A 23399-nucleotide genomic window follows, 5' to 3' on the forward strand; every position below is an offset into this window, starting at 1 on the left:
TGAGATTGGCAGAACTTCAAAGTAGTGAACAATGACTGAGTCGCGCGATACGGAATCGTACGATCATGCTTCCTTGGGTGGATGTATTCCCTTCTGCCAACATGAACGAGACCCTCGAGACTTTTTAACGTGTAGTCTTTGGATCGCAATTCTTGCATGAAGTCACTGCGGATGATATTGCGAAAGCAGCCACTGTCGAGCAGGGTGTAATATTGTTCCTTGCCGTTTTCCAACTTGATCATGGTGCGAATCGGCAGCAGCGATGGTTTCGATGGAGTGCGGAGGCCCGCGAACATATACTCCTCATCACTGCAGCCGTGCGCACGCTGCTCTACATAATTACTGTGAGTGTTCTCACCGAGTTGGCGAGCGCTACTACGGCGCTGAAGATCAGCCTGTTGATGTTCCTCGGGTTGGCGGTTTGTTGGAGAGCACGACAGTCCTGAGTGTTGTGCATGGTTGTTTTATGAAAGATACAGTACTTCTTGCAGGACGAGGAGTTTCTATCGCCATCGGCGTCGCCTCTTCCTCGATTGCCACCGCGGGGTTGATGACGATTGTTGTTGTGGTGGTGACTATTTTTGTAGCGGTTGTAGCTGTTGTGACGCACGTCGATTCTCGAGTTGCTGCAGTTGTTGATGAACCGTGTTCCTGTCCATGCGTGCTAGAGGCACGGTGAAGACGCTTCTCGCCTTGCTGGATTCGCTTGAAGAATGAGACGAGCACAGCAACCGTTGAGTGAACTCGCCCACTGGCATCGTACTTAATCTGTCATTCAAACGGAAAATCACGCTTGAACAAGCGGTAAAGAGCGTTTTCGCACATGACAGAGTACTCTCTCAATCCGGCCAGTGTTTTCTCCATTCGGGCCAACACTCGGAAGCACTTGCTGTATTCGGCGAGGGACGCGGCTCGGCCCTTCTCGATCTCCCAAAGCTCTTCCTGGAACTTTTCACTGTAGCCTACAGTTAAGACCAGTTTAGATGCAGCACGGAGTGCGTGCCAGAATTCATCCTCCATTCGCACATCTCTGTCAGTGATGGCTTCAAACTCGAACGCGTCGCGCAGGTCACCTTCCAGCAGAAGTGATGTGTTGCGAAATTTACCCTCAGTCCAATGAGAACTAAATGAGATTGATCGATAGCTGTCTGCGTTGTTCTGCTTCCACCTGCTCATCTCTCGCTAGCTACCTTAGACACGTAACTCTTGGGTGCGCTTCCTTAAGACGCCTTGAACTTAGGGAATTTGGCAAGCCAATTTATCCGTTGAACGCAGGCGCAACAGGGTAAGAATGAGTGAAAGGGATGACATGGGTAACGGGGTTATACGCACAAGTGACTATTGTCTCTTGTGCATGACAACGGTCACTTGGGACAACAGTCGCTTGTGCGTGACAATAGTCACTTGTGCTTTTAACAGATAAATATCTGTTAAAAGTTTTAGATACGTCCTCACCTTGGTGTAAGTCACACCAATGGATACATTGAAATGGGCCACCACAATGAGTGGTCCACACATACCCAAAGATCCTATTGGTAGAAAGTATTGTGGGTTCTACTCCTAATTTCCATCGGCGGTTTTATTAACCGCCGGGTCCAATCGCCAGCCAATCGACTAACCTTGATACAGCATATGCTACATATGAGGGTTTCCACTATTCTTCAACGAAGTGCGAATACCGCGGCTCTGTCATTCCCCTTCCTTCCTTCCTTCGTTGACGATGACAGATCAAGCTGAGAGAACCCCCGAAGGGGATGGCAATAGCTTCACGACACCAACCGGGCGGACGTCACAAGAACGTGTTCGTGTGTCCCCATACCCAGTTCGCACACCAGTGCGAAACACTGTGTACGAGTCTGCCAGCTCTGACCGCTATCGCCTGGAAGTGCAACTTGTCTTGTAAACGACCGCCGGGTAACGTGGCACTTCTGGGGACACGCTTAACGACTTTGTGGCTCGTGGTTCCTCGTTTCAGGCTATTTTGAAGAAACTATGGGATCATTTCAGCTCTCGCGAGAGCAAGCCTAGAATACGTGGCTCCACCCTTCCCAGGGAGAGAACGTCGAACTGCTTATCTATGAGTATGATATTGCGATATCAAAGGCTCAAGATTGCGAAGCATTCATGGATGCCTGTATTCGGCCACTCAGCACCGACCGAGCAGGAGCAACAGCGGAGATTTCTCTACGCGAGGTTGTAGAACGCCTCCACGAACGGTTGGATGGCAGCTTCGATGGCGAGGCCGTGATTTGGCGCATGTGGGCTAATGAAATCACACGCAACCTTGACCGCTCCACCTGGGATGATGCAATTGCACTGCCACCCCCTCGGCGCATTTTGAGCCTTCTGAGAGCAAGTAACACGCGTAAGAGGAACATCTTGCTGGGATGCGACGATCAGCCCATACGGCCCTCGACTGCGTGGAGGCGGCTTTGGTCAACTATACAGTGCTTCGGCAGGACCTGGCGGCACTTGACCTCCACCTGGATAGTCATGAAGCAGGTCTGCTTGCTCGGAAATCTGCGATAGAGGCGACGTTACGTGACATTGAGCTACCGGATCGCATTGACGTCGCCGACCCAATGGAGTAGATGGAGAATATCACCGATTTCGAGCACGCGTAAGGAAGATCGAGTGTAATCGACGCAATGCTATGATGCACATTATTTAAGCGAACGGTCCAGCTTGAGTAATAAAGCTCCATTTTTCCCCTACCTAATCTCTCGTCTGAAGCTTAACATGTCGAAATTATCTTCATGTGCTGTGCCGTCATGCAGCTCAGGAGGAGGACGTCTCTCGGATAATAACGGCCCAACGGGGTTAAACACACCCTGTTTTAACCAGCCACAATGTTTGAACACCATTGCCATGTCGAAGTTCTCAAAGTTTCAGAATGTTTCGACGATGAACGGCATTAAATCCCGATTACTCGACTCAACATAACAGCCCTGGAATGTTTTCTTCGCGTACCCAAAGAGAAACTCAATGGGATTGAAGGGGGGGTCATACGCAGGAAGGAATATAGGCACGATCCCGATGCTCCTGAGGTAGTGCACAAACTCTACCCCATCTAAAATCCACACTGAATTTGATGCCGGGTACGGGCGAACTCGCGCTCGTTTCGAATACGCAAAATCTTGGCAGCACCGCACTAACTCCATCCTGTCAAACGTCCCTACGGTATCATAGTAGTCAAGTTTGCCGTTCACACCGATGAAGGCCAGTAGCGATACTTTTGGCTTTCTCTGGAACTCCCCACGGACCACCACTTTCTGTCCTCGAATTGCATAACCCTGCTTCCGCAGCATTTCCCTGTTGTCGAAGGAGACTTCGTCCAAGAACACAATATTTTGATGGTCAATGCTCTTCCACGAACCGAAATATGTCGCGCTCTTTTATCTGAACTGCACGGCGTTCTATGGCTTTCCACGTCAGTCCAAAATCATGGATTAACCTCCATACCGACGACTTAGAAATGCTGAGCCGGTGGATTCTCTTGAATTCATCTTGGGCCTCGTCAAGATACGCTAGGGGACTCGACTCATAAAAGTCGCGTAGCCATTGCCGCTGCTCTGATGTAACTTCTTGTCCGTCTTCGTCGAGACTCGCTCGTACGTTCCAGTCTCCTCACAACGACGAATTCAATTGCCAATCGTCTTAGGTGTCTTGTTGTAGACGTGAGCCAAGTCCTGCTTCGAGTGCCCTAGATGATAGTACCCATACAAGCAATGGAACACAGTGTTGGGGTGTGCGTGCTGCCTGGTAGCAGCTTTGTCCATGTTGAACCTCTCGCAAATCAAACGACTGACAAGTGTCACAGTGGCAAAAGTCACACCGAAGCTCCAGTGACAAGTGTCACAGTGACAAACGTTATACCGACGCTCCAGTGACAAGAGTCACACCGACTCTACCATTAGCAAGACCGCTACCGACGCCGAGCACTCCACCAGCACCAAGTGCCGCACCGACTCCACCGAAAACACCAGTCACACCGACTCCACTACTGGTAAGACCGCACTCACGCCACCAGCAAGAAGGACCTCGTTGATTCCAGGTACACCGACGACAAGAGCCCTATCGACTCCAGCAATGGCAAGCGCACCACCGAGTCCACGAGCATAGACCTCCACGAGTGCGCACAAAGTGAAGAGTGCCTGCTGTTCCTCTACTCACCAACGATAGGTTACAAATTGATTCAATATCAACCAATAAGATGGTCCCGTCGATTGCTTGGCCATTTGAGAAATCGCTCCAGCTTGGTAAATTTAGCCGGAATTCACAATAGCATTTTTCTACTATTGAAGGTATGAACCTCCAGTGCTGCTCGTACGAACGTTTATCATGACCAAGCCATGCTAAAGCACGGAGAAGCTCTGGATTTTATCATGAAGTAAGTTCTGCTTCTAAGCTACACAGCCTCTGTTTCTACCAGTGCCTCTTGTGTTGGCGTGAATGGGCGATCCCGAAGTTGGTGGTTGTGGTCGCGAACATCACTGCTCACCCCAAAGCGCCGCCTACCTTGTTCAGCAAGCGCAAAAGTGAGTAAGTTTGGCTCACATTGCGCCCGGACCACGGTGCCTATATCAGACCACTATGAACAGAACCTCGTATGAGTGAGAAGAGTGTCGCCACCCTGGAAAGACAAACAACCAGTCGAGCATAGAAGCTTAGCTTTAATTATGCTGCCGCACTTGGACTGCGGTGTGCAGGGTCAACTGTATTTATCGACTAGGATACCGTACACGCGCCACCGCCCTGCTTAGTAGCTGCTCGCGTTGAAGTGGCCAGCTGTCATGACCTTGGCTCACGCCGTATTGAACACGTGCTTAAAGGCAACCTCCTCCGAAGGGAACAGCTTCACCACCTCCTTCAGCTCGGGCGACGCCGATAGTGCCAGGTCCTTATCCTCAGCTTTGTACTCCTTCTACGACACCTCGGTCCACGGAGCACCTGGAACTCGTTCGACAGCTGTCAGAACGGTTTGCACGTTCGAGCGTCCGCGCGTGCTTACCGTCGTCGACGAAGGACCTCCAGCAATGCCTCCACAACGCTGCAACGCTGGACATGTTTCATTCGAGTCATCCATGGCGTGCGCGAGCCTTCAAGTCACCTCTATGTTAGCCGAGGCTGGTATGTAAAGCGCGCAGCGAAATGATCAGGTTTGGGCTCTGTCTGCTTCACGAGTTCGATTGCATTTTATCGCTTTCGACTCAATTCACGTCAGCTGCAGCCTCGGCGTCTGCGAATTCCTCCAACTTTAGGATAGCACGCGAAAGCGTGCGCCGTCGTCTTGGATCAAAAGAACACAACGCTGTAACGAGCTCCCACTGCTCGTCGGTAAACTGCTGCGGGCGAGGAAGGAAGCGATGGTGCGCCAATTCGTCGATTATCTCTGCGTCAGTTTGGCAGCCACCCCAAGGCACTTTCCCTGTCACAGCTTCGACGATGCACATTCCGAGCGAATACCTGTCCGACTGGAAGGAAGGCTGCTGATTTCGAACCAGGCACTCTGGCGCTGTCCAACGAGCAGGGCCATGGACCGACGTCAGGCTGCCAGACCCATTCACAAAACTCATTCCAAAATCTGTCAGCTTGGCAACTTCACTGGCATCTACCACGATATTGTTGCATTTCAAGTCTCCGTGAATGATGTTGTTTACGTGTAGAAATCGAAGTCCCAGCGCAGCCCCGTGCATCGTTCGCCACACCAAGGATCGCCCGTATTGATTTCTCTTGGCTAAAAAGTCGACTGCACTACCATTTACGGCTTCCTCTGAGACGAAGAAGCATGGACGAGGACGATGGCAGGCCCCATAGTATGTTACAACGTTTGGATGGCGCGCCATGTGCCAGATTTTGTCTTCTTGCAAGAAGGCACGCATGTCATCCGGCGAATTCACATCCACGTACTTGATAACTACGTTCAATCCCGTCCATTTGCCTCGAAATATTGTGCCGTAGGATCCAGAGAAGAATGGCGTCGACTCTCTCTGCACTTCGTGCTCGGGGATAAAGCGATCAGGGACAGCACCAACCAATGCATCGGACATCCGTTGCACTATTTCAGCTGCTGCACCGAGAATCTCTTGGGAACTTGCACTGCGCTTCAATTCGGAGTATCTAGCCTCATTTTTCAACAAAGTTAAGGCTCCTCGTTGAGCCTCTGCACCAGCCAATTCCGTGTGCAGGCTTTCAACGTTTGCTTTCCACGTGAAAACCAAGTTTTCCTTAACTTGTTGAACCACGTCATCCCAGGTAGTTTCCCAGCGTGCTTCGGCAAACCCGAGTTTCCTCTGCACCGAATCCAAGTCGCGATTGAACTCAAGCAGAATATTCATAAGTGTGCGAGCACTTACTAGACGCTTAATAGTTGAGCGGTCGCTGTGTTGGCCCAAGAACGCGTGAAAGCGGTGGCCTATTTGGGCAAATGCCGTTGTCAAACGGCTCGAATCAGCTCGAAAGTCCTCTTCAACCAGCCAATTTCGAGTCCTTAGCAGCCGTTCCACCATGTTTTCGCACATACCCTGTAGCTCATCCATACCTCGACACATTTCAACCAGATCCTCCAGGTAAGTGCTTGATCCGACCATCAGCGAATCAGTGTCAGACTGGGCCTGGACACTTCCCGATGAAACGCTGTTAGTTGCAGGTGAAGTTTCACCGAAATACCCGTCTTCAGACGACAAACGTCTCCGTTTGAACTCTTCAGCTCGGCGTTCCACCAATCCATCGATTTCTTCGTTTGCAAGACCTCGCCACAGACGCTCAAACTCTCGCACGTTCACGTACACGCCCAGAAAATTGAACAATTCCCAACGAAGAACGGGCCGGATCCCCAACAGCTCCGTGAGGTACGCCTCGAGTTCTCGCCGCCACCTCTCAAGGGCACTCGCACTGAGATTGCGGACGTAGGATTTCGCAGGGAAACGCAGATGCCGCACCGGCGCCCCAATCGACTTGAGGCGGTCGTGCAGCCTCCGCAGATCCGAATAGCGTTTCTCGACGACCCACTCCTGGCCTCCTCGCAGTTGCACCTCGATCGTGTACGACGTTGCCCCCGTTTTAGTCTTGACGATGCTGTGTGCAGGTAGTGTCACGCTCTCGATCACCACTAGGCTTGGCTCCCAGTCGTCGACGCCAGCGAAGTCGTTGAGACTACTCTCTCCGAGCGGCTCTTCTTGAGACGACATCCGCAAGGACGAAATCATTGACGACACTCCGTGGATGTCACTGCGCGGAGAGCGCGAAGGAGACACGGGTGTGGACACTCGCTCCATGGTCTTCAATTCGGTGGGCTGCGGGGGACTCGATTCTTGTGGAGACTTTGCCTTCGGGTGGCGGAACGGATAATGGTCGCCAGGTCAAGGGTGGAGTGTCGGCACTCGTGCACTCGTCCACAGTCCGCCCATAGTTCCTACATAGTTCGCTGTTGTGTCGTCGCGGTGTCGTCAGGCTCGGCTGGGGAAGGGGACAAGTCGACATCGTTTCAAAACCCGCGGTATCTGTTCGGAAATATTACTGTTCGGAAATATTACAAATGGAAGTATTCTTGAATACGCGGTTGTATGGTGCAAACGAAAATGATGACATAAAGTTTGACCGACTCCTAGAGGATGGACGGCAGTTACCGCGGAGTGGTACGGGTGCAACCCGCGCTGCCACCCGAGCTGCGAGCTCGGTCGGTACATCTATCAGCATGCCCCGCGCTACGCAGGCGACTGGCTTTCCGAGTGCGACCGAGTGGCAAGGAGGATGCGGACTGCGTCAAGCACTGGTGGCCATGGTTCTCAAATTTCCATACCATACCAAGGGCATGGCTAATCGACTTCAACTTCCAGTTTGACTTGCTTTTTGTATGACATTCATAATCACTATGAAATTAGGGTGGATGCTCATTTCCTGCACCGCTGTACAGGTACATGTAGTCGAGTCGCCAAGACACGATGATCTCCACTGCTCCGCTCCTCCAGATCCCGTCACATCTCAGCGCCGGCCATGGTGTCCGCTCGAGCGGAGAGCACCATTCGCCGAGGGCTGCGACCACCACGCTTCAGCCCAGCTCAAGTCCGCGGTCGTCAACTGACCACGCTGGACACGGAATGGATTACCTCACTCTCGATCGATGCAAAATAATTTATGTCTCTTCTGCGGTACGGTGGCGACCGGGTGAGCCTCGACCTTTTGCGTCATTCCGGATTTCGCCACGACGCGCAACAGAGGATCCGATTCGAGAATGGCTTTGCTGGAGGCTGTACGGGGCGGCGACTTGAACTGCATTGAGCGCGAGCTCCAGCGCGGCGTTGATGTTAACGAAGCCGACGGTGAAGGCTGCACGGCGCTTATGTGCGCGGTAGAGAACGGTGAGGAGGATGCCGTCGCGCTGCTGCTCGACAAGAACGCCACGCTGGACTTGTCGAACCACAGCGGTCGCACCGTGTTCGACCTGGCTCAAGACAAGCCTGAAATGCTGGCACTGCTTTTAGCCCACCAGCAGCAGCAACGAGACGCAATGCTGGAGACGCTGCCAGACCTGTGCGCCAGCATGGCAGAAGCGCAGCAGATGAGCGAGCACGTCCTAAGGCGCGTCCAAGAGGCCCATAAGCTCTTAGCCGACCTCGGAGTTGACGCTCCGGAGACTTCGAGGACTTGTTTGGTGACGGTTGTCAGCACGTTCCATTCGCTGCTTCAGCAGCACTCGAAGAAGTTGAGAATCGAGCGGCTTGTCAGTACTCGGACGGTGGTCGGGTGTCTGCGCCAACTCCACTCCGACATTGATGCGTTAATGGATCGAGGGGCTTCCAAGCAGCGCTCCCCGTTGCAGAAACCAGCTTGGCAGACGCAGTGGGAGCGGGAGGAGGCAGAGGTCTATAAGAATCTGGCCGCAGCGCTAGAGGCCGACACGCAAATGATTCTGCGCGAGCTGGGCAGTGTGGCCCGACAGGAAGACGCTCTGAAGCTGCTGAAGTACGAGTCCGAAGAGCACGAAAATCACTACGGACCGCAAATGGTGCAAGTCCTGGAAGCGGCACAGACGAAGCTGACCCGGTTTTCGAGCCTCGGAGTGCCGGAAGTGCCCAATTGGTTTTTACCGGAATATGAAGTACAGCGCCAACCGAGGCCGTTTGCCCACGGCTCGTTCGGAGCCGTATACCACGGCACTTGGCTTGAATCGCAGGTCGTGATCAAGTGCGTCGACCCCAAGTCCGAGGACGATAAGCGCACGTTCCGGCGCGAGACGAGGATCTGGCAGAAGGCGCGACACAAACACATCGTCAACTTCTTCGGTGCGTGTGATCAAGGAAGTCCTTGGTTTTTCGTGTGCGAGGAGGCCGCCAATGGGAATCTGAAGAACTATCTGTATCGGCACAAGAAAGAAGGGCGGTCGCTGGCATGGCGCAAGCTGTACGAAGCTGCTCTGGGCCTGCACTTCTTGCACCAGCGTCACATCATCCACAGCGACCTGAAGTGCAACCAGATTTTAGTGAGTGCAGAAGGCGTGGCGATGCTGACGGACTTCGGCTTGAGCTTCATGTCGGCGGACTCTCGTCCGAGAATGCCTCCAGGGGGAGCCGTTCGATGGAAAGCCCCTGAATGCATGAAAAATAGCGACCAGGTGCCTACGACGGAGTCGGATGTCTATTCATTCGGCATGTGCGTGGTTGAAGCTGTGACTGGTGAATACCCATGGGGACAACAATGTCCGGACCCCGCCGTGGTGTTCCAAGTGAAACGGGGGCTGTTCCTCCCACGTCCAAGAGCCTTTGCGGACGACGAACACTGGCAGTTTGTGCAGGCACTGTGTGCAGCTGAACCGACGGAGCGTCTCAAGCTGCCCGACGCTATTCGAATTCTGAGGAAATTTGCAGACCGGGAACTCGTACAAGAGCGATCGAGCAACGATAATCAACTCGACTGCTGAGACCGAAATGAGCATCGTGTCGCAGCCTCTGCAGTGCAGACGGCTAATCCAGCTGTGATCGAGTTCCTAATGAAGTAATCGTGGCGTTGGTGATGTACTGTGCAGCGTGGTCGAACGCGTGTGCCTAGTTGATTATGAGCTGGTACAGATGCTTCTGTGCGTGCGCTGGAGGAGGGCGCTGCTAAAACCCGCTACTCGCGGATTTCTGGGTTTGGTGAAGAGCTTGGAGAATGTGGCAATGCCCGTTCGACCCTCCTAAAGGTGGAGATGGTGCACTACTTCATTTGAATAAAAGAAACTGCTGCGGCTATAGGTCAATCTTCCTGGGCGCAATTACGCGGCAAGTATCAACAATGGTTTGGCATGGACGAAAGCAGTTCACTACCAGGTAACTACTGACCAGAAATCGTGATTAAGATGAAGGAAGCACGATTGAATGTTAGCAATACGGGGGAAGCTAAGTGCGCGGGGATAGCAGGATCATCTTCTTTTAAAGAAGCCGGCCACCACCCGTCGCCTCAATTAGGTGTTAGTTTTCATCCTACCGGTGTGTGGGGGTGCAACCCCCAGAAACACGGATAGTTCATGGCTCGCAAAGCAATATTTACTTATATCGCTTTCACAACCTACCAGAGAAAGTGATAGATCCCTGAATGATCAACCTGAAACTTTGTTTTATTAATACCACTTAGTACTTACCACTTAGTTCTTGCATTCGATTATGGGTGTTACCAGTTGATTGATTTGGATTCAGTAGTTGAGCGGGGGCGTCAGCCCGCAGTGGAGATTCACTGCACTGTAGCCTAAGCAACTCAGCGGAGCAACGCGACTGAGCTGAGATGCTCCATTACTAGTATTATTTTTTTGTCTACCAAAAAATTAATAACTAATATATTACTTCAATATCGCATTCGTAGTAACTCTAATTTGAATAATAGTATAATGTGAAATATACTACTAGAGAACTTATGTTGCGCGCAGTTGAGCAACTTTGCAACTTCAAGCGATTGGCACTGGAGTGAATGGCCAAGTACATGTATGCCTTCATTCCTACTGCCCAGGCCGCGTTCATCGGAGGCGATCGCAAACGGACACTTGCGGGCAGCTACATGTACCCAGAGATGACAAGGCCACGAGACACGCGCGACCCAGCTCGACTCGCGCGGTATCCCACGTACCTCCCCCTTCTCACTCCAGAACCAACGTCAAGGGCACCATGAGCTTCTCGGCGTCGTTGCCTCCGCCCCCATCGTTTCTGGGCGTCTCGCGCGCTGTGCCCGAAACCGTCAGGAACATCCCGCGCACCGTCGGCACCATCAACGGTTTTTTTCGTCCGCGTACCGTCGACGCCGCCGTCTACAATGACCTGCAGAGGGTTCTATGCACTTCAGAGCGTCTCTTCAATGGACCTTCCGCGCAATAGACGGCGCTGCCACCAGAGGGCGGTTCGACATCGTGAAGACGCTCTTTGACACCAGAACGGAGGGTTGCTCCACTGAGGCGTTTGTTGGTGCTGCATCTAATGGTCATTTGGAGGTGCTTTACGGGTTGATGCATCACTATCCAGAGCTTTATAACGCCACGACATGTTTGCTTGCAGCTGCAGAGCACGGACAAGCAGATGTTGAATTCATCAAGGAAGACGCAGACGCTGGCTATTATCCCGGATACGGCCTCGGTCTGGCAGTGGAGACTGCTGCTGCTGAAGGCCACGTGGAGGTGCTAAACACTCTCAAGCCCTGGCCAATCGATCTGACCAGAGCATTCAATCTCGCGGCTGTGCATGGGCATGTTCACGTGCTGGAAGTCTTCTGTGAGGATGCTAATGTGCAGGCGTGGAGTGCTTTATTGTTCGGAATGGCACTAAAGGAGGCTGCAGCGCGTGGCCATTGCGCTGTGGTCGAGTTCTTGGTACGAAGAAGCAGAAAGGTCGATATTGGCAAAGCGTTGCATGCTGCAGCACGTTTTGGCCAAACAGAAGTGGTGAAATTAATACTCAGGACGCGTGAGGTTGACGAAGCTACAGTTCTGTGCGCATTGAAGGGAGCGGCTGGCAATGCCCGCTATGACGTGGTGGAGTTCTTGCTCGAACAAGCTGCTCGCGAAAATCGTCATTATCTGCCGTGGGAAGCTGGTGGATCAACAATTCAAAGTGTTCTCAGCGACTTGCTTCAGTCAGTAGTGAGAAGAGGTGATATTGGGATGGTTGGAATACTTGTCAAGCATTGCCCAGTACTATTGATAGGGCCCGAACTCGGGAAAGCTGCAACGAGTGGAAATGCTGCCATCGTGAAGTTGCTTCTGGATACTTGTGCCGCGAAAGGGTCGAACGACCCGAGCCTCGGTGATACTGTCGGTACTGCAGCTGCAAATGCTCTCTCCTGTGGTGATATTGCTATGGCAAAAGTGCTACTTGCCTTTGATCCATGCAACGGTGGGCTTGCACTAACTATTGCGGCAAGGAAAAACCATCTCGGGTTGGTCAACATGTGTGCTGAAAAAAGCGATCACTCTTACAAAATCGATGCTCTCATTCAAGCAGCACAAGACGATCGCATTGATATAATGGAGATGTTGATCGCGTATCTCGACCAAACTTCGATCGCAGAAGCGCTGAAGCGGATTCCATCGGACGTGAACCCCGTCGTCCTGAGGGTGATTCTGAACAAGAGCGAGCCAAAGCTGTACCCGAATATTTTCATAAGGGCTGCCACACGCGGTTTTCTCGGCTTGGTTGAGTGTTTGCAGAACGAGGTGGACGCGCATAGTATCCGTTGGGCACTCATGAATGCTGCCTTGAATGGACATGCAGAGGTGGTGGCCGCGTTACTTCGTCGCAGCGATTCGGCATCAATTGGCTGCGCATTAGAAGCAACGGCGATGCGAAGTCAGCTGGACGTCGTCGATGTGCTGCGCGATCGCAGTGACGCTGCAGATATCAACCGAGTCTTAACATCCGCAGTGGCAGTATGCAAGACTGAAGTTGTGCAATTGCTGACCAGCAAGAAGCCTCGGATGGGATGTTGAAACCGCAGTCTAGGATCAAGTTCCGGTGTGGAAGGGAGTATGTTGTGCGGAACTTCAGCTGTTTTCTTTCCTTTTGAACAAGTTAATCTCGTTTTTAGTACCGTACCTCACAAATGAAATGATTAACACTGAGTTTCTATTTCGCCTAATTGGCCTAATTCTTTCTGAAAAAATGCTACTTAGCACTAAGAAAGCGGCTTTGAAACCAGTCTAACAATAGGTTTTGTACACAGCTACAAGCTTACTTCCTCATTTCGCGGCCACGATGAAGAAGTTCCTGCCGCAAGATGGCTCGAACGCGAACTGGGTCAAGGCGCAAGAAGCACGCGCTAAAAAGAACACTTTGTATGATCAGGTTCGACTCCAAGTTTTCCCCCCGAGGCACTGAATGTGTCGTGCCTACTGGAACTAAGCGTGCCGGTTCTAACGTTGCGTCGGACGCGAAAAAAGGATGCACCGTGATGGTATGTGCGGAAATGTTCTCTTCTATAATTCTACCGCCATTCATAGTGACGATTGCAACGCATAATGGGACGCTGGTATCTCGTCGATTCGCAACCTGGCATCCATTTTCAACCATATCATTGGATGGATAGCCCCACCGCGAAAAAGTATATCGACTTCCTGATTAGTCTTTGAAAGTTGGCCTTGTGTGGGACGCAGCTTCCGAACACACTTGTGAAGAGGTTATTGAATATGTAAGCGAGAAGGGTCTTATGTACGAGTTCATCCCCGCCAAATTTCGCTGCTGAAGCATAACAGGAAGAAAGCATATTTGTAAGCTGAGAGCACGTCTTATCGATAAGAAAAGGTAGTTTTCCACGCGAAGTGAGTGTAGTGTTGAAGCAAGGCGGAATGAGCAAGCGGACGAAGCTGGGGAAAAGATGTTTTGAAGCAGAATGAAGACATTACGACCAAGACCTCAAATTGAAGACCTAACATCTAGTTGTACAGAAAATGGGTAGGTGTGCCGATCCTGGACCAGGAATCTTGGCCCCCCTTCCTGTCGTGGTTCATTTGGAGTTACGTCGACGCGGGTATCAAGCCCTCACGACCGCGCCGCCGTACAAGTGCTGTGGGCGTTTCACCAGCGTTGCGTCCAGCACCACGCCTGCCATATCGGCGTAGTTGTAGGAATTCAACCCACCCACCATCCCTGATAGGGGTTGCCACTCGGCACCTTGCCTCTCAAGCAAGGCAAGGCATCTTCATGCCTTTGACCTTAACCAAATTAACCACATTGACCCCTAATCTGATTGAATGCTGCAAAATGCAATTCATGATTTCTTCAAACCATTTCATTTGTGAGGTACGGTAGTGTGATTGTGTTGCTCGTACATCGTACCTAGAGAAAAGTACTACAACATCAAGTTCACCATGAGCTCTCCACCTCCTCTGCTGCTAAGCGTCTCACGTGCTATGCCCGAGGCCATTCGGGCCGTCCCAGACCTCTCGCACTGCATCAACTCCTTCCTGCTACCACGCACCGTCGACGCAGCCGTGTACAACGACCTGCCGGGGGTTCTGCGCTCCTTCGAAGCCTTTCTCCCTTGGACATTCCGCGCGATGGACGGCGCCGCCGCCAGAGGGCGACTCGACATCGTCCAGACGCTCTTGGACACCAGAACAGAAGGCTGTTCCACTCAGGCCTTCGTCGGGGCTGCAGCCAACGGCCACGTGGCTGTGCTTCGGAAGCTGAAATGGAACTACCCAGAGCTCTTCGATCTCAGGGACTGTGTCACTGCAGCCGCCGAACACGGCAACGTTGAGGTGCTGGAAGGGCTCAAACCGTGGCCCTGTAATCTAAACAGAGCTGTCTGTGCGGCGGCCGCACGAGGTCACGTCCACGTGCTCGAGTCTTTTTACCGGGAGAACCGTTCGCTCACTTTTTTGTCAGGTGACGCGTTGGAGGACATCGGTGTGAGAGGGACTTGTGCGGTGGTCGAGTTCCTGGTACGGACTTGTGGGGAGAGGGACATTGGGCAGGTGCTGAGTGCTGCAGCTCGAGCTGGGCGGACGAATGTGGTCCAGCTGATACTGAGATCCGGCCAGGTAGAGGAGACTAGAGTTGTGCGAGCGCTGAAGGAAGCGGAACGGAATGGCAGATACGAGACGCTTGGGCTCCTGCTGGAACAGTGCCCCCGCAGAGACCCAGACAACGCTGCGGTGCCACCTGGTGAACGCGTTAGAAAGTTTGAGGGACTTTTCAGTGTCTTGCTTCGATCGGCAGTGGGAAGAGGTGACGTCAAGATGGTTGGTATCCTTGTCAAGTACTGCCGATTGGATGCAATTGAGAGTGCGTTGGAGAAAGCAGCCAAAAGTGGGGGTCGTGACATGGTGAAGCTGCTTCTTGACAACTGCTCAGCGAGAAACAAAAGCGATTCGAGCTTTCGGTATGCCGTAGGTCAGGCTGCTGGAAAGGCGATTTCGTGCGGTAATAGGGAAGTAGCAAAGCTGATACTTGGTGAATGTGATGGATCTGGCGCGGGCCAAGCGTTGAGAATTGCGATGAAGACGAACAACGTCGAGTTGGCTAAAGCGTCCGCTGAAAAAAGTGATAATCGTCATAAACGTAAGGCGCTGATTCAAGCAGCACAAGGCGGGCAGATCGTAATTCTGGACGCTTTGATGAAGTACCTCGACAATTCTTCAACCTTGAAAGCGCTGAATCAACTTCCGCTGGATGTTAGTGTCGTCGTCTTGAAGAAGATTATGAACAAGTGTGCGCTTGCGTCATACCCACAGATTTTGGCAGACGCTGCCGCACGTGGATTCCTGGGCTTGGTCAAGATTTTGCTGAATGAGGTGGATTCGCAGAGCATTCGCTGGGCAGTCATGAGTGCTGCCTCGAATGGGCATACTGAGGTGGTGACAGCCTTACTAGGAAAGAGCGACTCGGAATCTGCTGGGTGCGCACTAGAAGCAGCAGCTATAAAGGGCCAAATCGACGTTGTCGATCAGCTTCGAGGGCACTGCGATGAAGCAAGCATCAGCAGTGCCTTAGAGTCCGCGGAAGAAATGGGCCACTCTGAAGTTGTGCGACTATTGACCAGCAAGAAGCCTCGGCGGGGGTGAAGAAAACGAGCGTGTGAACGCACAAGCGGTACGAATTTTAGTACGCGGTAGCATGAATGATTTGGCCAACCCGCCGCCCCGAGCGCAAAGTCTTTTGACAGAGTAGGTTCGTTGTGGCTTATCTTGCAGTTGGAGCACAACTATCAAAGCTTCGACACGACTACCGTATGTGGTGGTACTTGTGATTCACAATATTCTACAGCACCAAACACATCATGTGTTTCGACTGCTAACCATCAGGCCATGTTAGGCGCGTGCCAACTGCCAATCAGTAGTCAACATAGTGAGTGGCAACAGAGTCTCAGGTTGGCATTCAGTCCTAAATCTGTCGAAGATGAACAACCCAGAGTTGCTGCTGATCGTTTGTCGCGTGCTACCAGCCGAATTGCAAGCGATTGCACATATTCCTGAGCTCATCAATAATTTTCTGATTCCTGCGACCGTCGACAGTGCCGTGTACAACGACCTCATGGGCGTGATTCATGTTTATGGATATTCTCGTTCTTGGACTGTTGCAGCAATGGATGGAGCGGCAGCTAGAGGGCGTCTCGATATTCTACAATGGCTGCACGACAATCGCAGCGAAGGATGTTCAACGACTGCGTTCCTTGGGGCGGCAGCTCATGATCATCTCGACGTGCTTAGGTGGCTTCATCAGTATTACCCCAATCTGGGTGATTCACAAAAGGAATTGGAAGTAGCTGCAAAATGTGGCCACGTCCGGGTGGTAAGGTTTCTTCTACCAGGCGGATCAGCTACAGAAATCGAGATGTGTCTGGTGGCAGCAGCCGAGAATGGCCACGCTCAAATGATGGACGCTATTTACCCAGTGCCGGTCGATATGACCAAATGCTTTATTGCGGCGGCAACAAAGAATCAGATAGAGGTGCTGCAATTTTTACTCGAAAAAGGCTACAGGGACCAGATTCGGCATGTTGGTCCTGCATTGAAAACAGCAGCAGCTGTCGGCCACGTCGACGCGACCCGGCTTCTCCTCGACATTTGTGAAGGTTTTAGCATTGCAAGTACTTTGGGTACTGCAGTGAAAAACGGTCAAACTGCCGTAGTGGAGTTGATACTGAGGCGATGCAGTCCAGATGAGTTTGCGATTGGGCTGGAGCTGAAAAAAGCAGCCCAGGCAAATCGGTGCGATATTGTCCAGCTTCTGCTCGCGAAATGCCGACAATCGTGTTCGAAGCGAACGGAAGCAATCCAGGCAGCTATCGATATTGCATTCCTCGACGCTATCAAACACAGCCGTGTTGGAATCGTGAGACTTCTGGCAGACAGCAGTACTTTCACTGTTTCCGATGCTTTACGTCACGCAGAACGAGGTAAGCAATGGGAAGTCGTGAAGCTGTTGCTCGATTTTCCGACGTCACGTGAAGATATGAGTCTGACTTCCTGAGAGTGAACCATGCACGACTTGGGGGCGCTGTACATGAGTTTGCGTTAGAAATGCACTCGACAGATCATTTGAGGAACATCATTGTAGCGGAGAACCCTCATCGTTGCCTACAGCATCGAGTATAATTTGCAGTTGGACATGAAGGCCGTGCGTTCAAATAGACGTGGACTGCTTAACAGCAATGAGTCAATACAGAGCAATTCCCTACTCACAGGAGTGCTCTCTACCTCATCTCGTTAAGGAGTATTTCCAAGTGTGTCGACAGGAACTCGATAAACCAGACGGTTGATGCCAAAAACACATCTTTTGCTTAGTGCTGTGGAGACGAAGTTGTTGGGATCAGAGTACATAGGCGTAGTACTCCAAATAGAATCCTTACACCAAAAAATATAAGACCATATAATCGGTTCTATACTACCTGTAGTGCTTTGGAGAGCGTGGCATCTTCTTATGCATTGGCTGCATGGTCATGCGTCCTACCCAGGACCACCCAGGGCCAGAATTTGTGTTACAACTGTGAAAAATGAAGGCAGTAAGGGGGGCACGCCGGCCACGTAGGCGGGAGCTGTGGCTAGCCATTTTCCACGTCACTTCAATGTGGGACTAATCCTTGGTGATGCCGCGTAATCAACTACCAGAGGCATCATAGGCTTCACCTCCTCAGCCGATTAACGAGCTGACAATCCGTTTTGCCACCACGCCACGCCTTCAATCGATTCCAAGCCTGTTTCACTACCAATGGAGACCCCACTGCTACTGCGCGTGAAGTTGGCGCTGTCGCCTGAATTTGAAGCCTTCCCGCACGTTATCCAATCCGTAAGCGACCTGTTACTACCAAGAACCATCGACGGTGCCATTTACAACGACCTTCACCGCATCAAGAAACGCTACGAAGCCTTCCTCCCTCGCACCGTTGGGGCCATGGACGGAGCCGCAGCCAGAGGGCGGTTGGACATCTTGCAGAATCTGCAATTTTCCCTTGGAGAAGGCTGCTCATCCGCAGCATTCACCGGCGCAGCTGCACATGCTCATTTGGAGGTGCTCTGGTGGCTCAATCAGTTCTACGAGAGCCTGGCTCGACCTGCCGAGATGGTCAGTGCTGCCGCACGAAATGGTCATATCCAGGTGGTGGCGCTGCTGTGGAGAAAGTTAAACCGCGACGAACTGGAGTCTGCTATGAAAGTAGCTGCAGCGAACGACCACGCCGATGTGGTGGAGCTACTTCGTGCGACGATGATCGACGCGTAACTTCGAGCGCTTCTGATCGGCTGGATTTTGTGCAGTAGTTGTCCCAAGTATATGTCGGTCAGAACACACAACACCAGGGCAATTTATGAAGTAAACAACGTTTGGCGTGGAGAACGTACAGATTAGCAGCGCCTTGAGCGATTCTCCTCCACTTAAATATTAATAATGCTTTGCAACTTCTTCTTGATGGTGTGTGTGTGTGTGCGTGAAAAACGATGGTGGCACAATCGCTAACACCCGCCAAACTTGCGTGCGTGACAAGTTGAACAGCGGAATTCACGATGTCGAACTCGATTTTTCTAAGAAAACTTTGTATATTTGTCGACCATTATCAATACTGCACATATACGTGCTAAAATCCACACACGCTGTTTCTACAGGCATACTTCCAGGTGGCGGAATATGCAGGCAATACTTTAATCAAGATAATCGAAGTCTGACCTGCCATGTCTGGCACGGATACGAACGGCAGCGGCGCAGCAGAAGAGCAGGTCTGGGAAAAAGGTTTTTCAAAACCATTCTGATGACTTATGATACCCATGGCCAAGAGCAATTTCTGATTGCTATCGAGTTGAATACATGTCTTCCCTTCACCAGGAGTTACCTCTGTTTCTTTCTTGTACACAGAATCACGAAGACGACGACGATGCCACCTCTTGCGGGAAGCACGGGAACTTCTGTAAGTCCTTGATGACGTCCATGGCAGCCATACCCTGCAGGAAGACCTTGTTCGGCGTGAGCCAGTCGTCTTCCAGCAACCCCTCCGTAAATACGCCGTACACGTCGGCCGGGTTGTAGTTGTAGGCGCTCTCAGGGTTCAGCGACCACATGTACCCTCCAGCGTATCCCGCCTTGAGCATTACTTCGATAGTGAAGTCGGTCGTGCGTTTGGTCGTCTTCATCGGGTGGGCGTCCTTAGCGTACAGACCGGCGAACTCGCCCATGATCATAGCGGAGTTGGTGTCCACGCCGAGCAAGTAGCCAAACATGGCGTCCATGGTCTTTTCGATATTGTACCGCAGGTCGTCGTCACCCAACTCGACGTAGCTAGAAAACGCGCCGCCATCGGTCGCCTCGCCTGTCGATGCGTAGAGGTACCAGGCAGGGTAGACACCCGTGTTGTAGTAGTGCGGGGCCCACACGAGTTTGTTGCTCGTTGTGAGCACAACAGGATTAGCTCCTGCGTTCTCGAGACCGCCGCCCCACCAGTCGTAATATGTGTTCGTCCTGTCCCCCAAGGTTATAGTACCCGAACTGCCAATACCTTCGACGAAGGCCATCCAATTCGGACATCCTTTCAACATGCGGTTGCCGATCAACGTCGCTCCCTGTTGCCAGTCGGGAGCGTCACCACCCCAGGAGCTTTCGAACGGCTCGTTCTTGAGATCAAGTCCGAGGATGTTCCAGTACTTGGCGTCGCAGAAATTCTTCGTCAAGATGTCGACAGCCTCCAGGAAATCGTCTTCCGTCACCCCGAGTGCTTCGCTATACCACGCGCCTCCCGACTTCTTCTGGTCTAACGTGTGCAAGCTGATCATGACGCTGATGCGACGATATCCGAGAGCCTCCACGATCGACTGGATTGCAGACACGTACGACGTGATGTTGAGCGCTCGGTTGGTGTTGACGTTGACGACGGACTTCTCGGGGGGCGTGTTCTTGAGGATGTTCTTAATGCAGACCGGAAGGCGCACGCTATTGAAATTGTTGCGGGCCAAGAACGCAGCGATCTCGTACACCGATGTGCCGTTGTTCGAGTTTTCCCACAGACCGAAGGGGATGGCCAGCGAGGTCTCCATTCCGAACCAGTTGACACCTTTGATACCCACGGGTACTTCAGTCCCGTTCTTCGCAACAGCAAAGATTTGTCCGTTCTTGCTTTGGTAGTCGGGCAGCTCACAGCCCATGTCCGGGTACGATTTGGGGTTGCCCACTTGTCCGTCGTCCGAGGTGATGACCTGGTCGTCTGTGAGTCCGTCGGCGATTTTACGCTTCTCTTCCGCCTTGTTCTCGTAGCGAGTTTGTCTGATGGCTGCGCTATCGCTGACGTTCATGGCAGACATGGTGATGATTGCAGCGGCGCCACCTACAATGGCGCAAAGAAGAAGGAGGCCGCGCCATGTCTGTTGGTACATACATTGTCAGCAGGAAAACCTCTGAGCTGATCGAAAGTGTCCATACAACTTACCCGAATCCGGCCCTTGTAATCTTTGACTCGCTCTGGCGGCAAGTCGCCACCCAAATCCATGGCCTTGATCTTCACCTCTGCCTGGCGATGGGCCACGAATTCTTGGCCAGAGTCCGACATCCGTTCGACATACGCGTTTGCTTGGCCCATCGTGTACTCACTATTCCGGTAGGTTGGCGATAGTGGATCGCCTGCACCGTTGGGAAACGAGGCGGCGCTGCTCGACTCCAACAGCACAACACTTTCTACCACCTCCATGGTTCTGGTTGCAAATGGAGTAGCGAGTTGGTAGCCGAACTACGGTCTTGGCAGTCCAGTTGGAGAATGGCACCCGAGGGTCTCCACTGGAGCCGCCGGGGGGCACGCGAAACTGTCCACGCATCTCGAAGCGAACCCATCGGTACCGTGTGGAGGACATTGCAAGGGCGGGTGGTTGCAGGCAAAGCGGACTTAAACCCCAGCGGATCGACCTAGGAATCGCCATTGACGCCGCCAACCTCCGCAGGACTCTTGGGGGTCTGTCTACATGTTGGTTCGATAAGATATCGAGGCATTATTGTCGCCCAGAAGGGAAGGGAATGAACCACCAGCGGTGGTTAGCAGAAAATGGTGCATCGAACCATTGGTCCTTTGGGTGGGTGGGTGCAACGGCGGCAGAAACGACCGGCCGTACTAATTTAATTTCAAAGATACGCGCCATGCTGTCAATTGGTGATGAAATGCGTAAGTTAGGGACCCGATTTGAGATATGGGTGGCGATTAAGAAGGAGCTCTCACATCGGCGCGAGGAACGTCGTCGTTCCCTGGTAGTAATGAATTTCTAGACCCACCAAACAGGATAGGATGGCTGCACCAGGCATTACCCCAAGTTTGCACCCAGGTTACAAGCCGCCTGCAGGACAAGAGTTCAGCATATATACGTGGGCAAAGCGAGAGTGCACCGGATTCTTTCGGAGTGATTCATATTTTGCTTTGCCGAATTAACCCAAAAAGCTGCTATTCAACTGTGAATGAATTTCTGTTTGGCCTGGAGGCCTTTTTGTGTTCCTGTCACGCTTTCCGTGCTTTTCAGTTCAAAGCTAGACATAGTTAAGCAATAACGAAATCTAAGAACAACTAATAGAGCAAGAAGCCCTATACGAACAAAACACACTATTCGTTGTGACAACGATTTTAAATTGACCGATTACCGTTGGGAGTTTTCACGAGACAGGTTCAGTCCCAATGATAGCGCATGTTGTTACAAAATATGGTCTGCAGCACGATGATTTCATTGCAGTACTTGCACAACTTCAGAGTGACCATTCGCTTTCGTGGATGCTAATGCTGATATTTGCGGGACCACTGTGCCCACGTAGCAAATTGACGGCGTCTGTCTGACCTTGAGCCGCTACTTGCTCCAGGAAAAGGCAGCAAACCCGAGTGCTCATCGAATGATATGCGCATCCATTCTGTCCTGCAAATACTCGACCAACCCAGAACTCCGCAGGCCGCCGCACCCGTGAAAATACCAGGGTAGGATAGGACTTGGCACTTCGCCAACAGCGCCTTCACCACGGCGGATATTCGCGTTTGATGGAAGTGTCGTCACTACTGATAAAATTGATAGTTGATCCAGGTGCTCTATCAGAGCCTCTATCAGATCAAGGTATTTTATTTGACTTGTGCGCTTGAGCCAGTGCGCTAGTCGTACGATGATGATCGCTCTTTCTGGCTAGCACTTTTACCAACTCAATGGGATTCATCTCTATCGCAGTCGCCAACACCTGGCCAGCGCGGCGTTCATCACATCCAGCAACCAGCAGCTTTGCCATTCCAATGTTGTCAGAGGAGAGAGCCTTCCAAGCAGCCACGCAGACGTTATAACTAAAACTCGGGTCATCGGGGCCTTTCGCAATGCACGTATCCACACGCAACTTCACGAGAATGCGTTTCCCACTTCTCACTGCTTTCGTTAAATTGCACGCTATCGACAATATTGAGAAGAGCTCGACAAGTAGCCCCAATATTTTAACACCACCTTTCCCCACCGCTGATCGAAAGGAAACGCTGAAAAGACTGCCAACAATTGATGTATCGGGGTGCGGATCAGCTTCCAATCGAGGGTTGTTGAGCTCACTACATGGACATAATTTGAACAAGAGTTCAACCACATCGTAGCAGCTACTACCACCGCTCCCCCCAATGCAGACGCAACTCGTACTTCATCCAGCTTACAGGACCTGAGTATTAGCTATTAGCCGAACCACACTAGTGCAGCCAAAGTGTGCAGCACTACGCAACGCGAAACTAATTTCATCGACTCGACACATTGGTATCAGGGACTCGACCACGGTACAATCACCGCGCTCAATAACGACGAGGAAAATGAGCGGCTGCGGCGCAAAGGCAGCTAGCTACACAGACACGTGCCATGGCGTTCAAGTAGAATTTCAGTTCATGCGATGCATCTACGTACTTAGGTATTACTTCCTATTATCAAATACACGTATCTATCTATCCATACACTCCATCCGGTTTCTATCCTCCCGCAG

General features: G+C 51.9%; 4 protein-coding genes across 4 annotated transcripts; 2 read left to right on the top strand and 2 right to left on the bottom strand.

Annotated features, from left to right (window-relative positions):
* Positions 1-771: 771 nt before the first annotated feature.
* On the bottom strand, positions 772-7277 carry IUM83_02524 (putative ubiquitin-specific protease; the record flags this gene model as incomplete). Its single annotated transcript, XM_067926450.1, has 2 exons — positions 772-1073; positions 6524-7277. The coding sequence occupies 2 exons, from the start codon at positions 7275-7277 to the stop codon at positions 772-774; spliced, it is 1056 nt and encodes a 351-aa protein (XP_067796377.1).
* A 956-nt stretch (positions 7278-8233) lies between these two features.
* On the top strand, positions 8234-9919 carry IUM83_02525 (TKL protein kinase; the record flags this gene model as incomplete). Its single annotated transcript, XM_067926451.1, has 1 exon — positions 8234-9919. The coding sequence occupies one exon, from the start codon at positions 8234-8236 to the stop codon at positions 9917-9919; it is 1686 nt and encodes a 561-aa protein (XP_067796419.1).
* A 4404-nt stretch (positions 9920-14323) lies between these two features.
* Positions 14324-18677, top strand: IUM83_02526 (Myosin light chain kinase-related; the record flags this gene model as incomplete). The annotated part of the gene is made up of 2 exons (XM_067926452.1): positions 14324-14899; positions 18489-18677. 2 exons carry the CDS (start codon positions 14324-14326, stop codon positions 18675-18677), a joined length of 765 nt encoding a protein of 254 aa, XP_067796376.1.
* Positions 18678-19306: 629 nt separating this feature from the next.
* IUM83_02527 (cell 5A endo-1,4-betaglucanase) lies at positions 19307-21123 on the bottom strand (the record flags this gene model as incomplete). Its single annotated transcript, XM_067926453.1, has 2 exons — positions 19307-20800; positions 20866-21123. 2 exons carry the CDS (start codon positions 21121-21123, stop codon positions 19307-19309), a joined length of 1752 nt encoding a protein of 583 aa, XP_067796698.1.
* Between the last annotated feature and the right edge of the window lie 2276 nt (positions 21124-23399).

The sequence above is a fragment of the Phytophthora cinnamomi genome, assembly GCF_018691715.1.
Source record: "Phytophthora cinnamomi strain GKB4 chromosome Unknown Contig16, whole genome shotgun sequence".
In the NCBI taxonomy this organism is placed as follows: domain Eukaryota; phylum Oomycota; class Peronosporomycetes; order Peronosporales; family Peronosporaceae; genus Phytophthora; species Phytophthora cinnamomi.